At 39.2% G+C, this 24,759-nt stretch overlaps 3 protein-coding genes across 6 annotated transcripts; 1 reads left to right on the plus strand and 2 right to left on the minus strand.

Annotated features, from left to right (window-relative positions):
• Window positions 1-303: 303 nt before the first annotated feature.
• LOC135641784 (DEAD-box ATP-dependent RNA helicase 38-like) lies at window positions 304-6,454 on the minus strand. Its single transcript, XM_065157493.1, has 8 exons — window positions 6,124-6,454; window positions 5,759-6,052; window positions 5,451-5,678; window positions 4,928-4,993; window positions 2,545-2,946; window positions 2,355-2,466; window positions 782-867; window positions 304-693 (listed from the first exon to the last, which is right to left on the minus strand). The coding sequence occupies exons 1-8, from the start codon at window positions 6,370-6,372 to the stop codon at window positions 631-633; spliced, it is 1,500 nt and encodes a 499-aa protein (XP_065013565.1). The 5' UTR covers window positions 6,373-6,454; the 3' UTR covers window positions 304-630.
• A 3,310-nt stretch (window positions 6,455-9,764) lies between these two features.
• LOC103988403 (ubiquitin C-terminal hydrolase 13-like) lies at window positions 9,765-16,843 on the plus strand. Of its 4 annotated transcripts, none has more exons than XM_065155174.1 (9): window positions 9,765-9,894; window positions 10,097-10,163; window positions 10,277-10,436; window positions 10,540-10,697; window positions 11,008-11,986; window positions 12,100-12,286; window positions 12,378-12,465; window positions 13,637-13,912; window positions 16,277-16,843. In XM_065155174.1, exons 1-5 carry the CDS (start codon window positions 9,871-9,873, stop codon window positions 11,316-11,318), a joined length of 720 nt encoding a protein of 239 aa, XP_065011246.1. In that variant the 5' UTR covers window positions 9,765-9,870; the 3' UTR covers window positions 11,319-11,986; window positions 12,100-12,286; window positions 12,378-12,465; window positions 13,637-13,912; window positions 16,277-16,843. The 4 variants fall into 4 exon arrangements, with proteins under 4 accessions (XP_065011246.1, XP_065011245.1, XP_018683097.2 ...); XM_065155173.1 differs by having other exon boundaries at window positions 12,140-12,286; XM_018827552.2 differs by having other exon boundaries at window positions 11,008-12,286.
• Window positions 16,844-17,419: 576 nt separating this feature from the next.
• Window positions 17,420-19,216, minus strand: LOC135639395 (ethylene-responsive transcription factor CRF1-like). The gene is made up of 2 exons (XM_065153132.1): window positions 18,933-19,216; window positions 17,420-18,669 (listed from the first exon to the last, which is right to left on the minus strand). The coding sequence occupies exon 2, from the start codon at window positions 18,597-18,599 to the stop codon at window positions 17,610-17,612; it is 990 nt and encodes a 329-aa protein (XP_065009204.1). The 5' UTR covers window positions 18,600-18,669; window positions 18,933-19,216; the 3' UTR covers window positions 17,420-17,609.
• Window positions 19,217-24,759: the final 5,543 nt, after the last annotated feature.

Consider the following 24,759-nt stretch of genomic DNA (forward strand, 5'->3'; position numbering starts at 1 on the left):
TCCTTGTGTCATACTATTTATATTATATAGTTTGTGTATTTTTATTTATTTATTTATAGTATTTGTGTTTATAAATCAATTAGCCAAGTTTGCATGTCAAAATTAAAGTAAAAAATTGAGGATAACAAAATTAGGATCTATGAATAAAGGTCAGATTAGGCGAAGAACTAACTTTTGTGCTGATACAACCTAAAGCTGATCAATTTATGGGTTAGTGGGATGAGTGACTCCAAACAATAAATTTATTTCAAAGAGCTCATACAAGGATAAAAAGTCATTATTATGCCCAATGGCTTTCCAATCTCTCAGAACCAAATTCAAATAATAGCTGATAAACAATGTCAAAGTCAATAGTCATTTTGTTCCAACTGTGCAATTTCTACAAAATATTTTATATGGTGAGTAAACAAACTTGAAGGTTTGACCGTCTACCTGTCAAACCATATCCGCTAATAACACCACCATCAGACAAGTTGTAAGATCGCATTGACTGCGTGGAATGCCATCGCCATAAACAAGAACAAAATCTTCTAATTGTTCCGATCGGAAGTACAAGATATATCAATCATACAAGGCACAACTTGCAAATTCCTTTTCGCATTTTATAGGTGTGCTTAGGGAGCCTTGGCTTTATAACAGACCAGCATCCTTCAGAGCAGACTCGAAATCTTCCTCACTCCTCCAGTTAGGGATCTGCGGCACAGTGGAGTGTCATCATGTTTCTTGAGATATTTCTAGATAAAATGGTGCATATAAAGAAGAACGAGTACAAAGAGGTTACCTCAGGAATATGATGCTGGAAGTGACGCTCTATTTTCTCCATGACAGATCTGTCCCTATCAGTGCACAAGAAGTTGAAGACGGCACCTATTACCAGACAGGATCAGCAAAATACACAAGGTAAATTATGTGATTTGCCCAGTAAAGGATTGCATTCTATCAAATGAATAGAAATTATCACAAAAAGAAACGCAATATAACTCGGTCATAAAGATGTGGGACATAGGTACATAAATGTAAAATAAAATAAATATCAGATTGCCTAGATTTACTGCCTCCAATAGAAAACGAACAATTTTGTTAAGAATGTAACAATGTTCTAACTTGAGAAAAAACTGCTGTGATATGCCATCCATTGAGGTACCAGATAGCACATAACATGGTATGTGGCTAATATGCAGACACATGTGATTCATAATATAATATTTCGAGAAAAAACCCACAAACAATAATATACTGAAAAGATAAACAGACAAAATATATCCTATGGCTAAATCAAGTATTTATAAAATGATAATTATTCTCATTTAAGAAATTTCTTAAGAGACAAGTTACAAGAAACAGGTAAAAATTTAAACACAGAGTCATTCTGTCCCAATGAAAAGAAAAGGAATCTACAGGAGGTAAAGGCGTACATGATCAAAATTATATAATCTCATATCTCGCTTTATCATAATTAAATGATATCGTAGTTGAATAATTGGAAAAACCACATATTCAACCGTATTTTGATTTCCTAACACATTGTATTCTGTAGCCATACTTTCTTGATTATGCAGACCACAAAAACAGCTATATAACACAGCATATTTAGGTTGGTTGCATCAACCATGTTCAATGCAGTCATATGACACATGCATATGCAGGCACACAGCATCTTTCAGAACATTGAACACAGAGGTGGTGAACACAATTAAATAAATCAAACAATGAGGATGTTGAGGAATAATGATCTAATCATGTGTGTAGACATATAGTCATGCACAGATAAGGAATTTGGCCATCACATTCCACTCTACAGTAACAAATAGTTTATCTGCACCAGCTCATCAATATGGAAGATCCTAACTTCATGCAAACAAAACATATATTTATTTACTTGACATAGGAATACGGAATATTTTTTTCCCACACCATTATCCATTGTATTAAACATGGTTCACCTTATCGGTCCATACTGGTGTACCGATCGGCTGTCGGTATAATACGTACCAAACCATACCAACGTACCAACATATGGTACAGTGAGATGTACCAACAAACCAATATATATCACCAATATCGATCTCCCGTCAGACTAGTACATATTGCCCATAGTGGGCGGTACATTACGGTATGATGAACCTTGTTATTAAATATTAATATCAACAAATCCAAGCAAGATGCATGTGGGTATTAGAATATCTAATAAAATGATCATTTGAGAGCACTTGTAAGTCTAAAATTCAACCACTTGCAACAAACAAACTATGAATTAATGAATCCATAGCACATGAAATGAACAAAGAACAAATTCTTGTTCAAAATTTTAATGTTAAATGTGAATTAGGATTAAGATGAACTGATTGAATTACCCTTGCTACCGAAGCGACCAGTTCTACCAACTCTGTGTAGGTATAGTTCACAATCTGGCTCTGATGGATTCTCATGCTTTACCGGAAGATCATAGTTGATAACCAAATTAACCTTCAATAGAACAAAAAAAACATAGGAACTATTAAGTTTAACTAACAAAATTTATCTGTAAATACATTAATTTAATACCTGTCTTTGATCAAATCCTCTGGCAAGGAGATCAGTCGTGATAAGAACTTTGGTTAATCCAGCTTTAAATTCCTTTATAATTAGGTCTCTGTCTTCTTGTTTGAGAGCACCTTGAACTGATGTGCATTCATAACCATCTTCAGTCAGTGATTGGTGTAACATGCGAGCACTATTCCTTGTACGGACAAATATAATTGTCTGGCCTACTTTTTGTCCAAATTCAAAAATTTTGTCCTTTATTACTTCCACTTTGGCAAGTTCATCTGGACATTGGACCTTATACTGCTTTACTTTTTCCAATGTGAGTTCCTCTTTCTTCACAAATATTTGATTTCCATCTTTAATTACCCTTGATACAAATGCCTTGACAGCTTCATCGAAGGTAGCAGAAAAAAGAAGCACCTAAGAAAAAAGACATCGAGAAAAAGAGCAGTAAGTTCAACCACATCTAATTGGATGCGGCATAGCAATACTATAGTACCATAAGATTATTATAAGATTGATTACAACAGATTGTACGACAGAAAAATTGAATATCCTAGTATGATCTCCATACCATTTATTGGCCTACATATGAAAATAGTGCCTAAAGCAAACTAAGTCACAAGTTTCTTCTCTCAGTAAGTTTGAGATAGTTCACACACAATGGTAAAAATTACGCGGGTGAATAGAAGGAACTACGAAGAAATCAACAACAAATTCAAATAAAAATGCAACTTTAAATTGAAAAATTGCATTAGCCACAATGTTAAAATAAGAAATTATCATACAACTAAAATTTTACTAAAACAAACACAACTACAAGCAATTTAAATAAGAGACCTAATGATTGTACAAAAAGGTAACTCTAATCGATGGAGCCAAGATTCAATAAAAGAACCGTGTTTAGCTAAGCCAAGAATATGTGTTTCGTCATTTCAGTGTGAGTGACTTACATGTATTTATTCCATGTGAATCCAGGCGCCATGGAGCCATGGATAACAACAAAAAACAGAGCTAGAAGTTTCTACTGGTTTCTATCAATGATTTTATTGATTGAGCAGATTCCGAGCCCAAAACATCTGCATCAATTTTGCTTCACCCAGAAATCATCTGGAGAGTTTAGAAGAATGAAACACTCCCTGGAAAGTAAGTGACACCCATACTCATGAGGATTCCCATTATAAGTCAGCCACTATAAATATCTAGATATGGAGTTAAAAAGCATATGAGATATGAGATATGAGTACAGCATCCATCATCATTCTTATCACGAACTCAAGATTTCTCTTAAAGCATCGATAGACCCACTGTCACAGAAAGAGTTGCAGACAGGAATATCGGTGCTATTCTAGAATCAATTTCCACTACCTCTAGAACCCGTTAGGACAAAAAAGAACACTAATATATATATAAGAACCTACTAAAGAAATGGGACGATTGATGTTCTAGGAATGAGAGAATGTTTTGTGATACCAGGTTCAACATAAAATGGTGAGTTTAACTGAATCAGAGACAGTACCATATTGGTGCCAGAAACCAAATCTCATAACCTCTGCATTGCTTCAGCAATTTGTTATTGCCAATTTGAGAAACTGGATTGAAAGGGTCAACTGTGAATTACTCCTCAGTATTTATGTTGTGTCAATTTTTGAATTAAGGGGGTACATAGCTTGTATTTTGAAAATACCATTGTCATTGTATTTATTTCTAAGATCCCCGGGGTTCTTTATAGGGAAAGAAATATGATAAGCTAGGATTCTCTTCCACTTATCAAGCAATCCTTGTTTGGACAAGAATTTGAGCTGATAGTTGAAGGATAATCAACCTTTAACAACATGATCTTGGAAATGTAAGTACCAGTTACTGTTCCCATGTCACCGAGAAAGGTGCAACCATTCCCTTGATTTGGGAGAAAGGCATTATGTAAGTCCCGTGTATATTTTCAACTTTTCTGGGACAAGTTAATACATTATCATGCTGCAAACGCATTCTGTTGGACAAGGACCTTGATGATGTTTGTTTCTTGCGTATCTAACCATATATGGATCAGGATATCACCTAACCAAGTGATGGTGGAAAATTCAGAAAGATGAAGGGAGAAAAGAATATTAAGATGGATGTGACACTTAGATAGTAAACACATTATTCAATTTGGATTTGGTAGGATTACAAGGATCTAAACTACCAGCCTGCATGACTCCAATATGAAGGCATCTTTTTATAGTCGATATGCATCTACAGGCCTTTCAGTATCTACTTGAATTCACGTATTAGTTCTCTGAACTGTTAGCAATCAACAATATAGAAACACCAGCATAACAAAACTCAGGATAAGAACACTAAAAATCTGAACTCGCAATCCTAAACATAAAAAAGGAATTGCATCTTAAAAGGACCAGACCTGACAGCCACCACTGCTTCTTTGAATCTCTTTCATAATCCTTTCAGAATCATCCCTAAAGCCGTCCTGTACCAAAACAAACAAAATACACAACAAAATTTAAAATCCCAGGAAACAACAAGAATAATAAAAGTAGTCTAACAACTTAGAACAAAGTTACTAAAATAAAATAAAATTTCTGAGACACATCAAAAGGTCATCATGAGGACATACAAATGATATTCATAGGAAACTAATCAAATTTCTCATTAAAACTCATCAATAATTTTCAGGCAATCCCACTTGGGATTAAAGTTGTCGATATGATATTATGATTTAGGATCAGCCCAGAGTGGGTTCAATTTTCTTCTTCTTTTTCTTGTTTTGCAAATACATTAATTAAGGTTGTCCAGTTGGAGAGAAATTACAAAATTGTTCATTAAAAATTTTGATTTCTCTATGACATTGGATTTTTGTTACAACTGCAGAGAACTCCTAACACCAACAACCTACTTAAGATTAAAAATAAGTTAGGAAGACCTGCCTCAGCTAGCATATGGTCTGCCTCATCAAAAACAAGTATCTTCACGTCCCTTGTGCTCAACTTTCTTGCCGATGTCCACTTCTTGATGGTTCCCGGAGTGCCAATCACCACTTGGTCGGTTACCGGTGGGCGCTTATTTATTGGGATGTAATTAGCAGAATCAGACGGAATAGCGCACATTGAAGTTATGCCAGTATATTTTCCCATCTTCAAAAGGACCGCATGATTCTGTTCCATTCATCCGAATAGTCACAAGTTGATATTGCAAACGCTATAGACATGAACAAGAATGCACTGAGCAGACAAACCTGCTGAGCCAGCTCTCTGGTAGGGCAGATGCAGATGGCCTGTGGAATCTTCTTCCTCGGATCAACTCTGCTCAACATTCCAAGCACAAAACATGTCGTCTTCCCCGAACCATTGTGAGCTTGAGCTACCAGATCTTTGTATGGAGGCGTAAGAATCATAGGTAGAGTAATAGCCTGTATCTTGCTAGGCCTACTAAAGCCCATCTCGACATATAACCCTTTGATGAGCTCATCAGATAATTTCAAGTCCTCAAACGCCACGGCAGAGTTATACACAGTTTCACCGGATGTAACCTATTCAAGTTATAAATCGTCATGAATCGAGCTTTCCAACATCGGATTAAACCCTAGACAAGAATCCTTACAGCTTTGATATCGGAATCGTCGGGATCATCCAGCAGACGGCCGCCACCGTCGGAATCTTCCGGCGCCCGGTCGCCCCCATCCTTCACGTCGGAGATGGAAAGCGACTCGATCTTCTTCAGCTCGGACGGCTGGGCTTCGTCAGCGGCCTGCGATGGCGGCGCGGCCGCTTCCTGCTCTTCGTCGGACTCTTCGTCGGCCCACGACCGCTTCTCCTCCGCCTTCGCTGGCGGCGCAGCGCTGTCGGCCATGGAAGCAATCGGAGGAGCAGAGATGAGATCTCAGCGAAAAGAGAGACTTGCGAGGCTGTAAAGCATGGAATTGGCCGCCAAACCGTGTCATCACATAGGCCGGGTTCGTTCTTTTACCAATCGTGTGCTCAGAGGCCCCACAGTGTGCTCCAATCACAATGCAGGTAATTTGAAATGTGATTTAATGCTTGTATCGTTCCTATTTGTGTCAAATAGAAACGATTCGACCCGAACCGACCTTCTCGTCACCGACCCACACGGAATCATTAGATATGTATTGGATGCCTTATCCGATTTTGTATAATACAAAATAAAAAAAATCATTTATTTGTTGTTTCACTCAATTATTATTGATTACTTGATTATTGATCTTGCTTGTGAATATATTTTCTTAAATTCTTGATCTTTAATGTCATCTTAGTCGATTTTTTTTATTATAATCTTATATGAAAAATATTTACCTGGATGGTAGCGTGGAACCACAATCACTGAAACTTAATTATAATAAAAAAATATATAAATAAATATTTTATCTATAATATTGATATGTGATACACTATCAATTAATCATCATTCAACACGTAACCATGAAGTTCTCGATAGGAGAAAAAGATCTAGGTCATCTTCTATCTGTTTGCTTGGATGAATAAGAGTTTAAAACAGATCTAGAGCAGCCAATTTGAGGCTATCCACCCTATCGCCCATGTGAACAAAAAAGTCAAGAGAGGACAATTGGGGCAGTTAGAGATTATCACCCTTCTACAATTGAGTATAAAAACACATCCTTAACACAATGAATGGAAGGGATATTTTTTTGACACTCATGTCTGCACTCACAGACTTCAAGTTTCTTAGACGTCGAAGGGATTGGGTTAGGAAACATCTCTCAACCTTGGTCTTCATGAAGATGATATCTTAAGAGCTCAATATTTTCACATCGGAGTCACCTCAAGCGACTTTAAGGCACATGAGTCAAGAAAACTCAACCTATGTGAGGAGAAATATGACAAGGCAGAGGCACAATGCAAAATGTGCCTGATGCATACGAGTCGGGAAAACCCGACTTGCATGACGAGAAATTTGTTACGACATAGGCACAAAACAAAATGTGCTTGAGGCACATAAACTATAAAAACTCAACCTATATGGAGAGAAATGTGCCATGACAGACGCATAATGTAAAATGCTCGATACGTAAGTCAAAAAGATCCAACCTGCATGAAGAGAACTTTGTCATGATGAAGACATAAAGCAAAATATGTTCAAGGTGCACGAGTCAAAAAAACCTGACCTGAGTGAAGAAAAATTCATTACGATAGAGGCACAAGGAAAAATATGTCTGAGGTGTGTGAGGAGAGAAATCTGCCATGGTAAAGGCATAAAAACAAAATGTGCCTAAGATGAATGAGTCGGGAAAACCCGACTCGCGTGGGGAGAATCCCATCACGATAGAGGTACAAGACAAAATATACTTGAGGCATGTGAGTCATGAAAACCCGACTTACATGAGTAGAAATTTAATAGTGGAGACACAATGCAAAATATACCTTGTGCTGCAATGGAGGCAAAAGTCAAAATGTGCCCGAAGCATATGAATTAAAAAAATCCGACCCTCGTAATGAGAAATCTATCATAATGAAAGCATAAGATAAAATATTTTCAATGTATTTGAGTAAAAAAAACTTGACCGGTATGAGAATAAATCCGTCATAACGGAGGTATAATGCAAAATGTGCTCGATGTGCGTAAGTTGAAAAAAACCTGATCCGTGTGGGGAAAAATTTGTCATGATGGAGGCACAAAGAAAAATATACTCGAGGCACTTAAGTGAGCAAAGCCTTACCCGTGTGAGAAAAAATTCGTCACGATAAAGGCATAGGACAAAATGTGCCCAAGGCATGTAAGTTAAAAAAATTGAACTTGAGAAATTCATAATGACGGAGGCATAAGGCAAAATGTGTGTGAGGCATGGAGGTCGAGAGTACCGATCCCTACCTTCGTCCAAGGTGTGAAGGTCAAGAAGGTTAACCCTCACCTTCATTTAAGACGTGAAGGTCATGAGGAGATGGAAAAATCGGAAAACTTGACCCCCTGACCAATATGCGCCCTTCGACGCCACGAGGGATATTTCGGCAATGGCTCGCCACCAACAACACTAAGGAGGCGATCCTGAACGTACTCGTGTCGGATGAACTAAAAGCTATACTTCAAACCCCTCTTGCAAGAGCTTCAAAGCATGCATGATGGGGGGAGGGGGAGAGAAATGATGGGGGAGTACATTATTAGTTAATCATCATCCGACACGTTACCACCACATAGTCCTCAATGGGAGCAAAAGATCTAAGTCACATTCTACTTATCTACCTGCATGGACAAGGGTTCAAAAAAGGTCCAAGATAGAAATTTCGAGGTTGTCCCTCCCTTGTCGCTCACGTGAACAAGAGACTAAGAGAGGATCATTAGGGCAGTTAGAGGCTGTACCCCCTTTGCGACTTGGTATAAAAATATACCCTTAACAAAATGAATTGAGAGGGGGGGAAGACCACTCATGTCTACACTCTTAGACTTCGGGTTATTAACTTAAGCATCAGAGAGACCGAGTCAGAAAACCTTTCCTAATCTTAGTCTTTATGCAAGTAATACCTTGGGAGCTTAATGTTTTCACCTTGAAAGTATCTCGAACAACCCTACTTATACATGTCTAGAATATGTTGGACTAACTTAAGTACGAAAGAGATCTAGTTAAACACACCATTCAACCTTAATTTTTAGGTTGATACATCAATGCACATCGAGCTATCTTGTCAATCACATCGAGTCTCTTTTCCATTCTTTTTCCTTTGGGTCAATCTAAATCGATTTAATTATAATACTTTTATGTTATATTATAATATTTTCATAAATATTATAAAAACAATATTATATAAAAAAATTTATATTATATTATAATATTTTCGTACTTTGTTATAGTTTTTTCAGTAATATCAAAAATATTATAATACTGAAAAATACTTTATATTATATTATAATAGTTTTAAAAAAATTAACTCTAAAAATTCACTAGTACACATACTATTCAAAGGACATGAAGTTATATACTCTGATAATATTTGCATATATTTATATCCAATTCAAAGTTAGCGATTTAAATTTTATTTGTTGTTTTAATTAATAATTATATTTTCTTGCATGGATTTTCATTATCCGAATAATGCAATTAAATATACAAAAAAAATGCAATATTGGTACATAAAAGGTATCCACGTTGTCCGGCGTACGTTACAGCCTTCTGCGCTCATCGTTAGCACCCTAAAATTACTGGAATACCCCCCTAGCGGCCTATATAAGCCCTGTCCCCTCGGAATAACCAATTCAAGGCAGCTTCATTCGCTTCTGAGAGCTCCCCTTCTTCGGTATTCTCCCCTCTTCCTCGGATCAGCTCGTCCCTCCCACCCTCTTCCTCGGATCAGCTCCTTAGACTCCCCGCAGCCAAGGACTATGACGACGCCATCCTCCCACAACGTATGCACCACCACCACTGCACTCCTGCTGCTCTTTCTCCTAATCTCTCTCGTTCCCTGCTTTCGTTCCTTCGTCTTTGCTCTTAGTGTCGATTTCGTCAAGGCTTTAGGGTTCGGGAAAGGTATCTGGCTCGGGCTTGGTGTCAGATGTGTAGGGTTTGACTTTGCCGTTAAGGAGCTGACTCATGTGGTGTTTTTTGCAGCAGGAGGACGATGAGATACTGAACCCGCGTCTGCAAATGGCTGAGGGACACCAGCAAATGGATCTTGGTTTTCTTCCTCTTTTCTGTTTGAACTTGATTAAGATTTTAGTGGATTGAATCTTTCTGATGGATTAAATGTAGCATTTGGGGTTTGATTCGTCTGATTTATATGTCGCGCAGATGCTCAGAGTGAAACCGATAGTACTGATTATAGTACCAATGATGACGATGATGTTACGGAAACTTCTATTTCCAAGTTTACATGGGCGATCAAGAACTTCTCGAGGTTGAAAACCAGGAAGCTCTACTCGGACGTCTTCTTAGCGGGTGGCCACCAATGGTTCGTAGATTTCTCTTTTCAATGCTGATGGCGAATCCGGATTCTTTATCATTAGTAACAACCGTTCTTTTTCGTTCTTTTGTGTGTGGATTAATCGTGACAGGAGACTGCTTCTCTTTCCGAAAGGTAACAATGTTGATTCTTTGTCCATATACATGGATGCTGCTGATTCGGCGAGCTTAGTTTTTGGGTGGACAAGATTTGCGCATTTCGGTCTGACTGTAATCAATCAAATCAAATCCAACCGTTCGATCACAAAAGGTAAATTGGACTATCTAACGATTTTGCTCAATGATGTTTTCCAATTTAATTCAAATTGCCTACTTCGTCCGAGTCACTGGTTAAGGTCACACAGGTGGATGCCTAAAAAGAAAGCCTTCGAATAATTATTGATTCATTTGTTTGATGATCTGCAATTCCTCAAGATAAAATTTAGTCAAACATATCATATAATATGATCCTATCATTCATCATTACATATTGAACATACTTAGTCATTTCATTTGGCAGATAAAACTAATAATTCAGGTTATCCTTAAGAAATTTTCATTTTTTTTCCTTGTTTTTGCAGATTGCCAGAACATATTCTGTGCACTTAGAAATGATTGGGGTTTTTCACATTTTATGCCACTAAGTGAAGTCCATAACTCGAGCGAAGGATTTCTTGTGAACGACACTCTTATAATCGAAGCCGATGTCACTGTTCTCCGATTCAGTGATTGGTCTTATGAAGAAAGAAAAGAGACAGGTTTGGCTGCTGTCAAGAGTCGAGTAGTTGATTGCTATCAGGACTGGACCGACCGTATTGCTTACTCCATGAAGGTGCTGAATCGCATGATTCCTCCTCTCCTTGACGGTATCTGTCAGTGCTTTGAGCGCTAGTCAAGCAAACCGATGTCAGTGCTTCATTTGCTCTTGGATAGGCATAAGAAACAAACTGCTCTCTTTTGTTGCTTGAAACAAATATTATCATTTTCTTGATGCATTATTATTGCTTTAGTTAATTTTCTTTTTATTCCGCTTATCAATTGTTAGTGTTCGACCAAATTATTTAATTGTGGTTCTCGTTATATGACTTTTGGTTCTTAATCAAAATATGAGAGGATTTAAAGTTGATATTGTTTTAGTTGTTACTTCCAATCTGTACTGTGGATTTTTATTTTGCTAATAATATAACTGTATATAAAAATTATCGTATATGGAATACAGAAGCGTATAGAGGTTATATAGCGCGCAGTGGCGCTCTGCAATACCCCTATTGGCCTTCCATTTTCCTCGCCTCTGACAGTTCCCTTTCTCCGCCCTCCTCTCTCCTCTCCTTAGCCGTGGTCTTCCCGGAGATCGCAGGTCCATCTCCTCCGTTTTCGGTCGCGATTGGGCTCCTCCACTTCCCCGCTCTCACGTCTCCACCTACGCTCGCCGTACGCGCCACCACCTCCTCGATATCTTGATATCTAAACCTTCGGAGTTTCTTTGACCTTTGTGCCGTCACCGTCGAAAGTCCCCAGCCAATGACGGGTTAGCCATGATCTTGGTTTTCTTCCTTGGAGGTTGGTTTGAGATTTTGTTGTATTGAATTTGATTTCTTCTTTTCAATTGGAATTGATCTATAGGTTGCTTACTAATGCTGGAATTGGGTGACTTGATTGATTTATATTATTAGGGTATTGGTCGGTTTTCTTTTCCTTTTTTTGTCTGCACAGTTGTTCAGAGTGAAGTCACCAGTACTGACTGGAGCCATCAGGAGGAGGAACCTTCGTCCTTAGATTTACGTGGGCAATCGAGAATTTCTCCAGGTTGAACACCAAGAAACTCTACTCTGATATCTTTACAGTGGGTGGCTGCCAGTGGTAAGTAGAAATTTTCTTTTTGTACTAGTCGTGAATCTGAATTCATATTCAAAAATCATTTTATTTTTCTTTGGATTAATTGCTGATTCAGCACAACCTACCTTATGCGTGGAGTAGATTTGGATGGATCAATCTGGCTGCGATCAATCAAATCCAAAGCAAGCATTTGATATGAAAAGGTAAATTGGATGACCTGCTGATCTTGTATGTTTTCCAATTCAATTCAATTTGCCTGATAGTTCCACACTGGGAGATTGTACTTACATAATTGATCTTTCATTCAGGTGTTAGCCTAGAAAAATACACCTTAAGGCAACAAAATTCAAATGTTTTTTTTAAATTTTCTATAAGTCTTGACATGAAAATTTAGTCAATCACGGGATTCATACAACATGATCTGGATGACAAATTTTGGATCAATTGTCCTGTAAATTTATCGTGACACGGAAATAGTATGTCCAAAACTGCCCTGTGACAGGTGAAGTGCACAAAGGCAACTTCCAAGTGCTAACCGAAGTCAGCTGTTGATGCTCCACTCCGGTTCTATCGGTTCTCGCCCCTCACAAATACTGAACCAATCCCGTAGCTGCTTAGTGCTTACAGTCTCATCCTTTACGTCTGATCAGTGCGATTGCACGAATTACATGGATGCTCAGCCCTGCGGGTGTGCCCTCTTTCTCCTCTCTGACAACTTTAGGTTTCCACATATTAGAGGTGTGGGTGGATAGCATAAAAGAAGCCAAGTTAATGCAAAGAGCAGTGATTGGTTGACTGCACCTGCAAGCTGACCTCTGTGATCTTCTGTACCTGCATTCACCTCTCTTCTACAATCGAATTTCTGTGCTAGAAGAACGTGATAATGATTGTATGAAATTGACACAAAGATGGGTTTGTGTTTCTCTTGTTTGTCGATGAACTAGGTATCTATTCATTAGGCTTTCATGATTCTGGGTTTATTCCTTAGTAGAAGTGTAGAACCATTTGACAGATTTTGGAAGCCCGTTATGATGGCAACCTGCGTAGATTCATGCAAATTAAGTTTCATTGCTTAATTTAGTGGGCACGTTATGGATTTACGTTCTAGGCTATATGGATTCCAAGAATAATTACCCAGCTCATGGTTAGCTCTTCCTTCTGATGTTACTCTTTGCCTTAGGTGGTGTCCTTGCTGTTGTTATCTGTAAGAATAAATTGACATTCTCACCTTCTTATTGAACTGAAGGTGTATGTAGATATGCCTCAATCATGCCCTTCTAGAAATAAAAAGAAAATTGAAAGGCTTGCTAGACTTTCTATGCTGCTCCTGAATGTGAATGGGAAATTGATATTTGGACTTCTTGCCTCTTCCAGGCTTTGTTTCTGTGGCAGAGTAAGATCTTCAGAAGAAACCAAGAGGAACGTTATGTTCGAAGTGCATGCATATGAGGGCCAGCTCTGACTTCCCCATCCTGCAATGGTTCAACTGGTGAAAGTCCGAGAGGCTTCTTCCACCTTCTGACAGAAGTTATTCAGAATCCAGGAATGGTGTGATAACTTAACATGATTGGTCTGAGGGGCTTCTTCCACTTACATTGCAGGTATCGTAGTCACAACTTCCCACAATATCCTCCGTCCACCATTGCTAAGGTTGGTGCACATTATTCATAACCTTTCACCTTATTAGAGTCTTTTTGCATATCCACCCTTTGTATTGCATACCATGTTAAAATTTGATTTTTAATATCTTTGAATCATCTATGCAGGAAAGGACAATATAGTCCAGATCTAGAAAGAAATATGAGTTGGTTTATTAACTAAATATGTGTTCTACTATTAGTTTAGGATTAAACATTTTGAACCAGTAATTTTGGACCATCAAGTTGACGGATTGGTTATCTGATCAAATCGACCGTATAGTTACTGGGCCAATAATCTAATTGAGCCGGATGGTCTCCTGAACACTGTTTAAGTCTAGCGACAATTTGGCAAATCAAGCCAATGGTAAAAGGTATTTGATGATTACTTGATATTTATGAAGATGCATGCAAAGACAGAGAGAACAGTACCAACCTTTGAAAATATTATGATCCTCCACACATACCACTTGTGTGAGCCTGGTTGGTGCATTAATGTTCTACGTGTACCTACTGACTTTTCTATTATCATACAAAATGGAGATGTTAGGGTAATTAATGCTCTCCTGTATTAGTGTTACGTAGTTGATTAAACTCATTAGGTACATTTAAATTAAGTGAGTATATGTTATTTCATGAATTCAAGCAACACCAGAATATCACACCGATAATCTAGAAAGAACTAAACCATGAAAAAAAAAGATTGTCCTAGTAGTGATGGCCTTGAGCAGCCTTAGTTAGAAGTTGCACAATCTCAAGTTAATTTGGATTTGACTTTTTCTAACTGCTCGATTTGGCATTCTTTATAATTTAGATGTACTAGGGATTTTGGAATTATGCTGCGGTAGCCATCTTGTTCTCTATTTTTTTCTAATGTAGTGCCTTATCTTCTAATTGTAGGTTTACGAGTCAAATCATGAAAGTTTTCATTATTCTTTGATTTCTTGATTCTTATGCATGGTTGTTTTTGTTGTATCATTACAGAATGTATCTTTCATCCCGATGAAATTTGTAGTTTTTTTTTTTTTTGGAAAATGATGTGAAGGTTGCTAGGCTTTGATAATGGGTAGAGAAGAGAGAGAGAGAACATATAAGAGACACTAAACTAGTTGTTTATCTCTTTTCTTCTTATTTCATGTATCCAGACCCAATTTTAATATGATCCTAAAAAATGTAGTATAGTTTAACCTTCAACAGATTTGTCTTCTCCCTCCTGAATTGACTAATTTCACTACAGCTGAAATCAGCACTGATCAAAGAAAGAAAGAAACACATAAAAAGAAAAACCATGGCAGACATTGAAGCCCTCTTAGACCCTCCTGCTCTCCACATGAATTATGGTTTTGAAACAGTGAACTCTTTGTATAAATTGCAGCAATTAGAACGAGTGGATCCGTGGGCCATTGCATTTACCTCATTGTCATACCATATCCAGCCAAAGAATCTCTGGGAGGTCAGTACTATACATGGACTTGCTGGTCAATAATCACATAGCGTGTACATCCAGGGTTGCTGTTCCCGATATATAATATATTGCCTGAGTTTGGACCTCATGTGCCTACACTATTTTAAGGATTAAAATCTAAACCACCTGGAATTACAATTAATGGAGACATTAAATCAGTGAAGGAGATGTGTTTGTGTGCACGAGTGGAAAACCTAAACCCTGGAAATCAGGCCTAGTGAACCATTTTAGAAAGAGCGTCAACTGCTGCTTCTTCTTCTCATCTAATGTACTTTGTAGAGCTTTGTGTACTTGCAGGGCTTTAGGGTTTGTCATGCATTGAGGAAAAGAATAGGAGCCATGTGATCCACACATGGGATGGGACATTTTGGTCGTAAGAGCTTTTTTCTTTTTATTTTTTTAAATGTTCCATATATGTGATGCATAATTTTTAAAAACCTCACTTTGCAATTTATTCATAATCAATGGCTGTGTCCTTGAATTAGATTCTTTGTTTTTCTAGATGACTGACAATTAGATTTCGCACATATAAAGACAAAAAAAAAAAAGAGAGTAGATACTCGAGTTGGATTTGGAATGAATTTGAATGCTTTAGCATTAGTCTGAGTTTGAACTTGAATAGGGTATTTTACGCATCGCAATTCCTATTTTCAGTTCACTACTTATCTGTGTATATATACATACACTGTAAAAGAGCACATTGTAATATGTTTCTACAAACTTTAACTGTAGAACACATTAATTTAGGAGACTATTTCTAAGAGCATTGACTCAAGTTCTCCAAAATAAGATTTGGTTGGTAGTAGCGATGGGAGTCATGATTTGGTGTTTACAGTCTATTTTTTTGAATGATTTCTTTATATATATTGACCCTAAAATCTCACGCATCACGTGGTGGCTAAATATGTTCAGCTTAGGCTGCTGCATTGCTTACCGTCTACTGCGGAGGAGAGGCTACACAGGAAGCCACCGTGAGATGGTACACGAACATCTGGGAGTTGATGCTTGGTTGACTCCTCATCCTCTGTGCATGGAATGGGGCGCTTATTGTCTCTCAAAACATATGGAGTTCAAAGTGAGAAAGCCGAGACCCTATGTTTTGTTTACTCCCAGTCTGAGCCGTGCACAGGGACAGCAGCAGTCGCCATGGCCGGTGGGATTCGGCCGATACCGTCGCGCTTTGTCCCATTTGCTGGCCATGACCAATTCGTCCACGGTAGTGTGCATCATCCTATAGCTTCTCGGCATCTGCAGTCATATATAATTGTTTTGGGTGGCTCGATCCGAGTTTTTGTCCTTGTGCTCGGAAGGTTTTCGTTGTTGGGTTTCTCGTGGGTTATCACCGTACGCTTCCTCCTGCTACATCCTTATTTTTTCTCCTGCTGGGGCCTCTCTTTCTTGCTATATTTGCTGTTTAACAATCACACGTTGAGGTGTCTAGTAAGAATTCAATTTTACTCAGATTATTTTTATAGTTAATTATGTTTTTATCCTAGTTCTAAATCACGGGTTGTTATGTGTAGAATTGATACTAAAAAAATAAAAAGATAATTTTGATTCACATGATATTAATTTTATAAAAAAATATTTTTTTTTATTGAGGTGGTAATTCTCATCTCTTGTACTGTCTCAAGAGGATGGCAGGATGGCCTACCTAACGATGATATGGATGGTGATCCTATCTCTTATATTATTGAGGTGATGATCCTCATAAAATCGATAACTTGAATAGAAAGAAGGATGTTAATATAATTTTTTAAAATATAAATATCAATATGCTAAACATACCTAACTATGAAAATAATCTATAATTATCCCTACCATAAAATTCAAATTAGTTAAGAACTATTATATTTTTATCTTTGCAGGTGTATTTCTCATCCAATTTCTTCAAGATTTTTTCTAAAAATCATTTAAACCTTAAACTAATTTAAGTATCTCGGACGAATCATATCTCTATAGAGTAAGCGCAAAAAATTGCGGTGAAATATGTACGATTCCAAGACAAAAACCCTGACCAATAAAACAAGAACTCGCTTGTGGCAAAAAGCAAAATTAAAATAACAAGAGAAAGGGAAGAAACGAGAAACACGTTCTCGATTCCGTTTCCCTGCCATTTAACGGAAGGAGATATTTTTGGGCAAAACTGCAAAAACTAATTACGAAAAAGGCATAAAAAAAAGGGCCAACATCTCTCTCTGGCGGCTACAAAATCGGACTATTAATCGGCGACCGCTGGACGGCGTCAGACGGCGGCGAGAGGTTCGATCGGGAATAAGTCGGCTATGTCCTGGAAATAGTCGTCTCCCGCTTGCCACGTTGACGAGCCGAAGTCGAGGTCGGAGCCGATGAAGGTCTGGCTCAAATCCCCGGCTATGAAGCCGATCTGAGCGGAGTCGTCGAAAAGGCTTGGCTCAGCCGCGCCGAAGTCGAGGAAATTGTCGTGGAGCATCGCCTCCTCGAAGGGCAAAAAGCCACTGAGCTGCCCCGGTATAATCCCGGCGGTGAGCATACTTCTTCCGCTCTCGTCGGGGCCCGTAACCTCTGGCGGAAACCTCGGCCTCTCTGCGGCCTCCTTGGACGTCGTCAAGGAGGAGGAAAAGCCGTGGAGGACGGAGGTTGGGGAGGAGAGGTTGCGCGACTCCTCGCCAGAGTCGTACCCGCCGGAGATGAAGGTGAGGTTGCTATTGGAGGGGCACTTCTTCGGCGGCGGCTGGGGAGGGAGCTGGGCGGCCGCCATGGGGTGAGAGAAATTGGTGGTGGCGTCGGGACCACGGAGCCGGATGGCGGCGGAGTCGTAGACCTTGGCGGCCTCCTCGGCGGTGTCGTACGTGCCGAGCCACACCCTGACTCGCCGCCACGGGTCACGGATCTCCGCCGCGTACTTGCCCCACGGGCGCCGCCGGACGCCGCGGAACCTGCGCTCAGCGTCGCCGCTGCCCGCCTCGGTGGCAGCGAGGGCGGCCGTCTTCCTCTTCCTGGCGGGCTTGCTCTTTCCAGCGGCCTGGGGGCCGGCCTCGAAGCGGATCTCCTGGACGTAGCGGCGGACACGGCGGCGGTCTCCCTCGTCGCCGGAAGAGTCGGTGGCGTCGTGGTCGTCGCAGAAGATTCTAACCGTGCGCGGCCTGGCGGCGTCGCAATGCCGGTGTTTGGGGTGCAGCAACGGTAGGGTCTTCGGGGTCACGTCGACGTGCTCCGTCCGCTTGGTAGGCACCATTAGCAGCGTAACCTCCATGGTTCCTTGATAGCTCTGTTCTATTCTATACTATTCTATCCTATTCGCATCTATTTGCTCTCCCCCTGCCCTGCAATCCACCGAGAAAGCACAGAGACACAGCATAAGAACTCAAATCTCCTTCGCTATACCGGCAAAATGAAATACACTCGAAGAAGAAAGAAGAAAGGCAAAAGAAGTGAGATTTCCAGGGAAGCCTCGGCGTTTAATGGAGGGAGAGGAAGTCAAGCAAAACCCCACCGAAGTGACCCCAAAAAGAGAGAACAAGAGAGAGAGAGAGAGAGAGAGAGGAGAGGGAAAAGGAGAGGGGTTTAGAGGGGGTTTGAAGATTACCTCAAAAAGGCAAGAAGGCCACAGTGCGGTTGCAGGCAGCAAAGAGTACGCGATCGTGTCGGATAGGAGGAGTAGAAGCAGCGGGAGCGGCGGCGGCAGCAGCACGGACTTCAAGTCTCGGAGGCCGCTCTGCTCTCCGTATGTCCCAGCATCAAAGCACCCGAGAAGAAGATAACGTGAATGGGGGAGAAGAAAGAGAGGTGGGTTTTTGGGGTTGGTGGTGTTGGCATCGGCTTTGGCGCTATTTGGGAGCAGCTGAAGAGAGAGAGAGAGAGATCTGCAGTTTGTTTTATAGGATCCCCCAACACCGCACTGCCGCACCACCTCACCACCGTTGCATTCGTACGTGTGAGAGAGAGAGAGAGAGAGAGAGAGAGAGATGGCGTTCGTTTCACCCTCGATTATTTTGCTGGCTAATTTCAGTTTCCTCCCTACACACCCTTAATTAAATTTTTTTTATATATTTTTTTTTTAAATAAGCGTTCTATTCGGATTGACGATTGTCTTTCATACGGACGAACACCGCTAACAAGCATCGCATATGAGTTTGTATGTGTAGGCTAGTCACACATGTTGTCCCTCTCTTTGTCCTTAATGGACACTTATTGCTTACGATATCCTTGGTCACCTCATATGTGCATCTTTTCATGCCTACAACAAAAGGTGGAGGTAGCTAGGGTTGGCATGAGCACTCGCAACGCCCTTCGGGTTCGATGAGGGCACAAGGATGATAGTGAACACAACGTAGGGAGGAGAAGGTGACGATGAGTCGTGCGAAGATAAAAGTAAAATAATCTTTTTACAGAGTCAAAGGGGCTCTAAGAAATTTTTTTTAAAATTAGAGTGCTATTTGGAAAATTCTCTAAGTTAATTTTTTTTTTTCGAGAATTCACTCATTTTTTTACCAATTTTACCCTTTTATTAAAAAAATATTTATTTATTTCAAATAATTATAATGATTACTAAGAGAATCTGATAACCCATCTATTTCTCAGAAAAAAAATAACAAATTTATGACCCAAGAAAGTTAATGTTATTCCACAGTAATTAGAATTTTGTGGGCTGTTTTTTTCATTTGAATTTCTTATAATAATAGGTCACGAGTTGAAATTCTATATTTAATCAGCATTCATAGTTATTAAAATATATGATAATCTAATCATAATATTTTATTTGACAAGTTGGTGTAAACTTAAGACTAAAATTGTTTTATCTCTTAATTAGAATCCAAAAAGGAAACAATTGGATAGTGTCCATAAACAGAGCACTGATTTGATTTGATGGTCAACAGAACAAAGGCGGTTTGAATTGCGACGCCTTTTTCCATGACATGTGTTCCTATGGATTCGCGTGGAATTGATAAGATGAGATGAGGGGGTCCCACACATGGCAGGTGAGGCCAAATCAGGAGACACGGCCGAATGGATGGACTCCAGAAACCAAGTGGCTTATGCTGACGTGGTCTCGCGGCATTTGTCTCCTCCTCTGTGTGCGTCTATGTGGCATATCCATTTCTCGGCTCTCGCTGATCCATTTGTTGGCAGGACTAACAGATGGCAGCATCGGCTCCCATACTATGTCATGTATGCACAACATATGACCAGAAAGATACAACAGAGAGAAACAAAATTTCAAATCTCTACTGAATTATATATTTTTAATAGTGCTAAAATAAATTTTTGATTATCTAAAAAACATATCAAAAATTCGAAATTAACTCGAATACAACGTCCAAACTTACCGCAAGTTCCATATCTTATAAAACGGAGACCCTTCTTATGTCTATAATAGTAGGAGGATAAAAGTATTGTGTATTCCGAGTTATTGTTTAAGAGAATCTAAAATAGTATAATCAAGGTTATTTTTATAATGGACTAAAAATTATTAGGGATAATTACATAAAATCATCAATTGATCGTCGGAAGATTTATCGAATCGTTAAGCACTATGACTAGGGGGGACGTGGATATGTGTTAATGAGGTAAGGGAGTCGTATGATATCTTCGTAAACAAAGAAATGAGAGTAATAATGTACTCAAAATATATAATTAGAGTATTTCTTAAAATGTATATTTTTGATTGGTCTCACTTGGGTGAATGATCATAATTTTTAATAGGGAACGTACTAATGGCCAATCACCATATCGTCACGTGGAGATTGACAGAGAAAAAAAAAAGTCTTAATCACCCTCCGATCGTCAGCCCACCTCCTCGAGCTAACCTTAAATCATATTAGAGGGTGTGTGGAGGGCTACGAAAAGAGGAAGAAAAACTACAGTAATGAGAAGAATACTGTAGCCATGTGATTCCAAAGACAAGGAGGAGAATAAGACAGAAAAACAAGAGGAAGAAAGGAAAGAAAACAAGAATAATACAGTGAGACCGTTCTTAATCATCCAGTAGTGTTTTCATCTCAGGTTAGATCAAATTTATAGCAGATTCTTGCTGTGATTACTTGGGGGAGAATTTGGATATTGTGCATAGTGACGTGATCCTTGTATCCCAATTATTCTCTTATGATTGTTGCTAGGGTTTAGGGTAAGAGATTAAGATTTGTATATTCATTATTCTCATAGTAGATTATCTCTAGTTTGCCCCATGATTTTTACCCTTCACTTTGGAGGGGTTTTCAAGTAAATCTTGGTGTTCTATTTGATTGTGATTCTATTTAATTTTGATGCATGTTATGGCCTGCTACTATTTATTCATATATAAAAGTTTATTTCTCTTTATATCCCATCAACTGGTATCATGGACAATAGTCTGGAAGGTCGTTTGGGTTTGTTTCCTTCTTTGTTGCCCACATGGACAAACCACTAAAGGAGGATATTAGGATATTTGTAGATTATCTCTTTCATTAATCAGGTATAAAAACTAACCCTCGACGTCATGCTGAGAGACTCTCTTTTTGTGCCTTCGGGTGTAGACTATATTAGGTTGACTCAAATGTTGATGATAATTTTTCCTAATATTTTTGTGCCAAAAGAAGGGTTTGATGTCACAGAAATATCCACACATCAATCCTCCCAATGAACGCTCCAGCGAGGAGATCATGCCTCCAACTCATAACACTTTTACTCAAGGGCAGCAATTGTCATCCTTCTCTCACGCGGATACGTCCACTTTGGTATAAACATCAGTGCGATACTGGTATCTGTTAAATGACCCATGCCTTTCACCCCTAGGGACAATCTCAAGCCACCTACTTCTCTCTATCAAGGTATTTATAAACCTCACCCAATAGGTGTAGACGCTAACAGGCATGATGAAGGCTATTGCCCCACTCCTACCTCTGTCGTGAGTCAAGAAAACTCAACTGTAAGAAAATCTTATGGGGCATTATATGCACAGTGGAAGAACATAAAAACAAAATCCTCAAATTTCCCAAAGATGTGTTTGTCGTCATGCAAAAATTGGTGCACAAAAATCCGTGAAACTTAAATCCACGTATGAGATAGTGTTTTACCTAGGGAGATTGTATATCCTTAAATCCTTGCAGATCTGTAGGAGTGGATGAAGGAGGTCAAACGCCCTCTCTTTAATGGTGATCCATACAGTAGGGCTACAACAACGCTCCTCAAATCTCCAAGCCTACTATTTGAGGAGAAGAAAGGGAAAGAAGAATAGGAGATGACAATCAAGAGAACCTTCAACCTACGAGCCTTTGGTTCTCTTCTATTTATAAAAGTCTCATATCAACTTAACCCTAATGGATCCTACCTTATTGGGTATTGGATTTCCATCCAACTACCCAAGCCTATTAGATTAATTGATCTCTATCCAATAATCTCTCATTGGCTTTTATTGGATCTCATCTATAAGATCTAATAATTCAAGGGCTTATTGAATATCCAATAAGATATGGACTCCAGCGGATATCTCATATCTGAACCTCTACTTGTCGTAACGCTTACCATATGTGTATGACCCTCTAGGCCCAATATCGAGCTGGTCGTGGTCATACCTATCAAAACTCCTTCTAGGCCCAATATCGGATGTATTAGGCCACTATGCTGTAGTCCCCAGGTGATACAGGAGAATCAAATCCATTGGACATATATATCCTTAATTACTGTGTACCTATAGTCCCTCATCCATCTAATATCCCAGAGACTATATACCGGACATGGTGCTATTAGGCCCATACAATTTCTATACGAGCCTCGCTCTAATCGGATTTTCTCGGAGAACTCTTTCTCTCTCAATTCGAATGACCCTAGCCAAGGATTTGTCTGAGCAAGAACATATGAGATATTCCTCTCATGACACCGAGAGTGCTATCGATACTCAATAGTCCTTGTAAGATTGATTGTCACTCTCGATGACCGGCTGTGCTAGATTTGGAACTTCCATGTCTATAAGTCCGGTATCAAAGAATAGAGTATTCATACAAGACATCCTTGGTGTCTCAAGTCTAAGGATCAAGTACGTCACTGGGACAACAGAATCATTGTCTGACAATGAGATATCATTAACCATCCAGCATTCCGTAAGTAAATCAATCAGTGAACTCATTTTACAATGAACACCTGCACTGTATCTCTATTATCCCCACACGATCAGCTATAAGACTAGCTACATCTATCATATGTATGGGTATACAGCACATCAGTCTATCCGATTATCTTGATGTCCATCTTGAGTAACCTATAACCAGGATTATTTAGGATATGTGTTTAAAGGTGAATCGATCTTATTATCATTATCTCATCACGATCTGATTTCCATTGTACAAATCCATTGACATCATAATATATTCATATAACAAATAATATAAAGTGATAAAAATATCAATTAATAATAATAAGTAAAAAGACTATGTCAAGTCACACATGTCATCACTCACGTGATTGGCTTGTATGACACATATAACTAGCACCAATCGCGTGAGAAGAAATCTAGCGTGATGAAGAAATAATCCAAATGTGCTTGAGACGCATAAGTTAAGAAAATTTGACCTGCATGAGAAGAAATTTGTCATGGCGAAGGCAAGGGCCAAAATATGCCCGAGATGCATGAGTAAAGAAAACCTGACCCGCGCAAGAAAAAATCTACCATGGCGGAGGCATAATCCAAATATGCCCATGAGAAGAAATCCATCACGGCGGAGATAAATGCTGAATGTGCTCGAGATGTTTGAGTTAAGAAAACTCATCTCACATGAGAAGAAATCTACCATGGTGGAGAGATAATCCAAATGTGCTTAAGATGTGTGAGTCGAAAAAACATATCTCGCGTAAGAAGAAATCCGTCATAGTAGAGACATGAGTCAAATGTGCCTGACTCGTCCCGCATGGGAAGAAATCCACCACGAGGAGGCATAGGCTAAATGTGCCTGAGACATGAGTTGGGAAAATCCATCCCACATGATAAGAAATCTGCCACGGCAAAGACACAATCTAAGGGTGCTCGAGATATGTGAGTCGGGAAAACTCGTCCCACAAAAGAAGTCTGCCATGGTGGAGGCACAATCCAAATGTGCTCGAGACACATAAGTCAAAAAAAATCCGTCCCACATAAGAAGAATTTTTTCACGATGGAGGCACAAGTCGAATGTGCTTGAGGCCCGTGAGTTAGGAAAACCTAACTCATTGCAAGATAAATCTGCTACGGTGAAGGCATAGGACAAAATGTGCTTGAGACGTGTAAGTTGAGAAACATAATTCATGCCCAGATAAATCCACTATGATAGAAGCACAGGGCGAAATATGCCCGAGGCATATGAGTCGGGAAACTCAACTTGCTCTAAGATAAATTTGCTATGGCGAAAGTGCAAACCCAAATAAACCCGAGGCGTGTGAATCAGGAAACCTAATCCATACTAATA

The sequence above is a fragment of the Musa acuminata genome, chromosome BXJ3-6 (genome assembly GCF_036884655.1).
Source record: "Musa acuminata AAA Group cultivar baxijiao chromosome BXJ3-6, Cavendish_Baxijiao_AAA, whole genome shotgun sequence".
NCBI lineage: Eukaryota > Viridiplantae > Streptophyta > Magnoliopsida > Zingiberales > Musaceae > Musa > Musa acuminata.

Coding starts and splice junctions, on each gene's coding strand:
- LOC135641784 (XM_065157493.1), bottom strand. CDS start 6,372: ATGGCCGACAGCGCTGCGCCGCCAGCGAAGGCGGAGGAGAAGCGGTCG. Junction 2,467..2,544: donor GAGGATTTGATCAAAGACAG/GTATTAAATTAA, acceptor GTTCTATTGAAG/GTTAATTTGGTTATCAACTA. Junction 868..2,354: donor TGGTCGCTTCGGTAGCAAGG/GTAATTCAATCA, acceptor GTCTGGTAATAG/GTGCCGTCTTCAACTTCTTG.
- LOC103988403 (XM_018827552.2), top strand. CDS start 9,871: ATGACGACGCCATCCTCCCACAAC. Junction 9,895..10,096: donor CGACGCCATCCTCCCACAAC/GTATGCACCACC, acceptor TGTTTTTTGCAG/CAGGAGGACGATGAGATACT. Junction 10,698..11,007: donor CAACCGTTCGATCACAAAAG/GTAAATTGGACT, acceptor TTGTTTTTGCAG/ATTGCCAGAACATATTCTGT.
- LOC135639395 (XM_065153132.1), bottom strand. CDS start 18,599: ATGGAGGTTACGCTGCTAATGGTGCCTACCAAGCGGACGGAGCACGTC.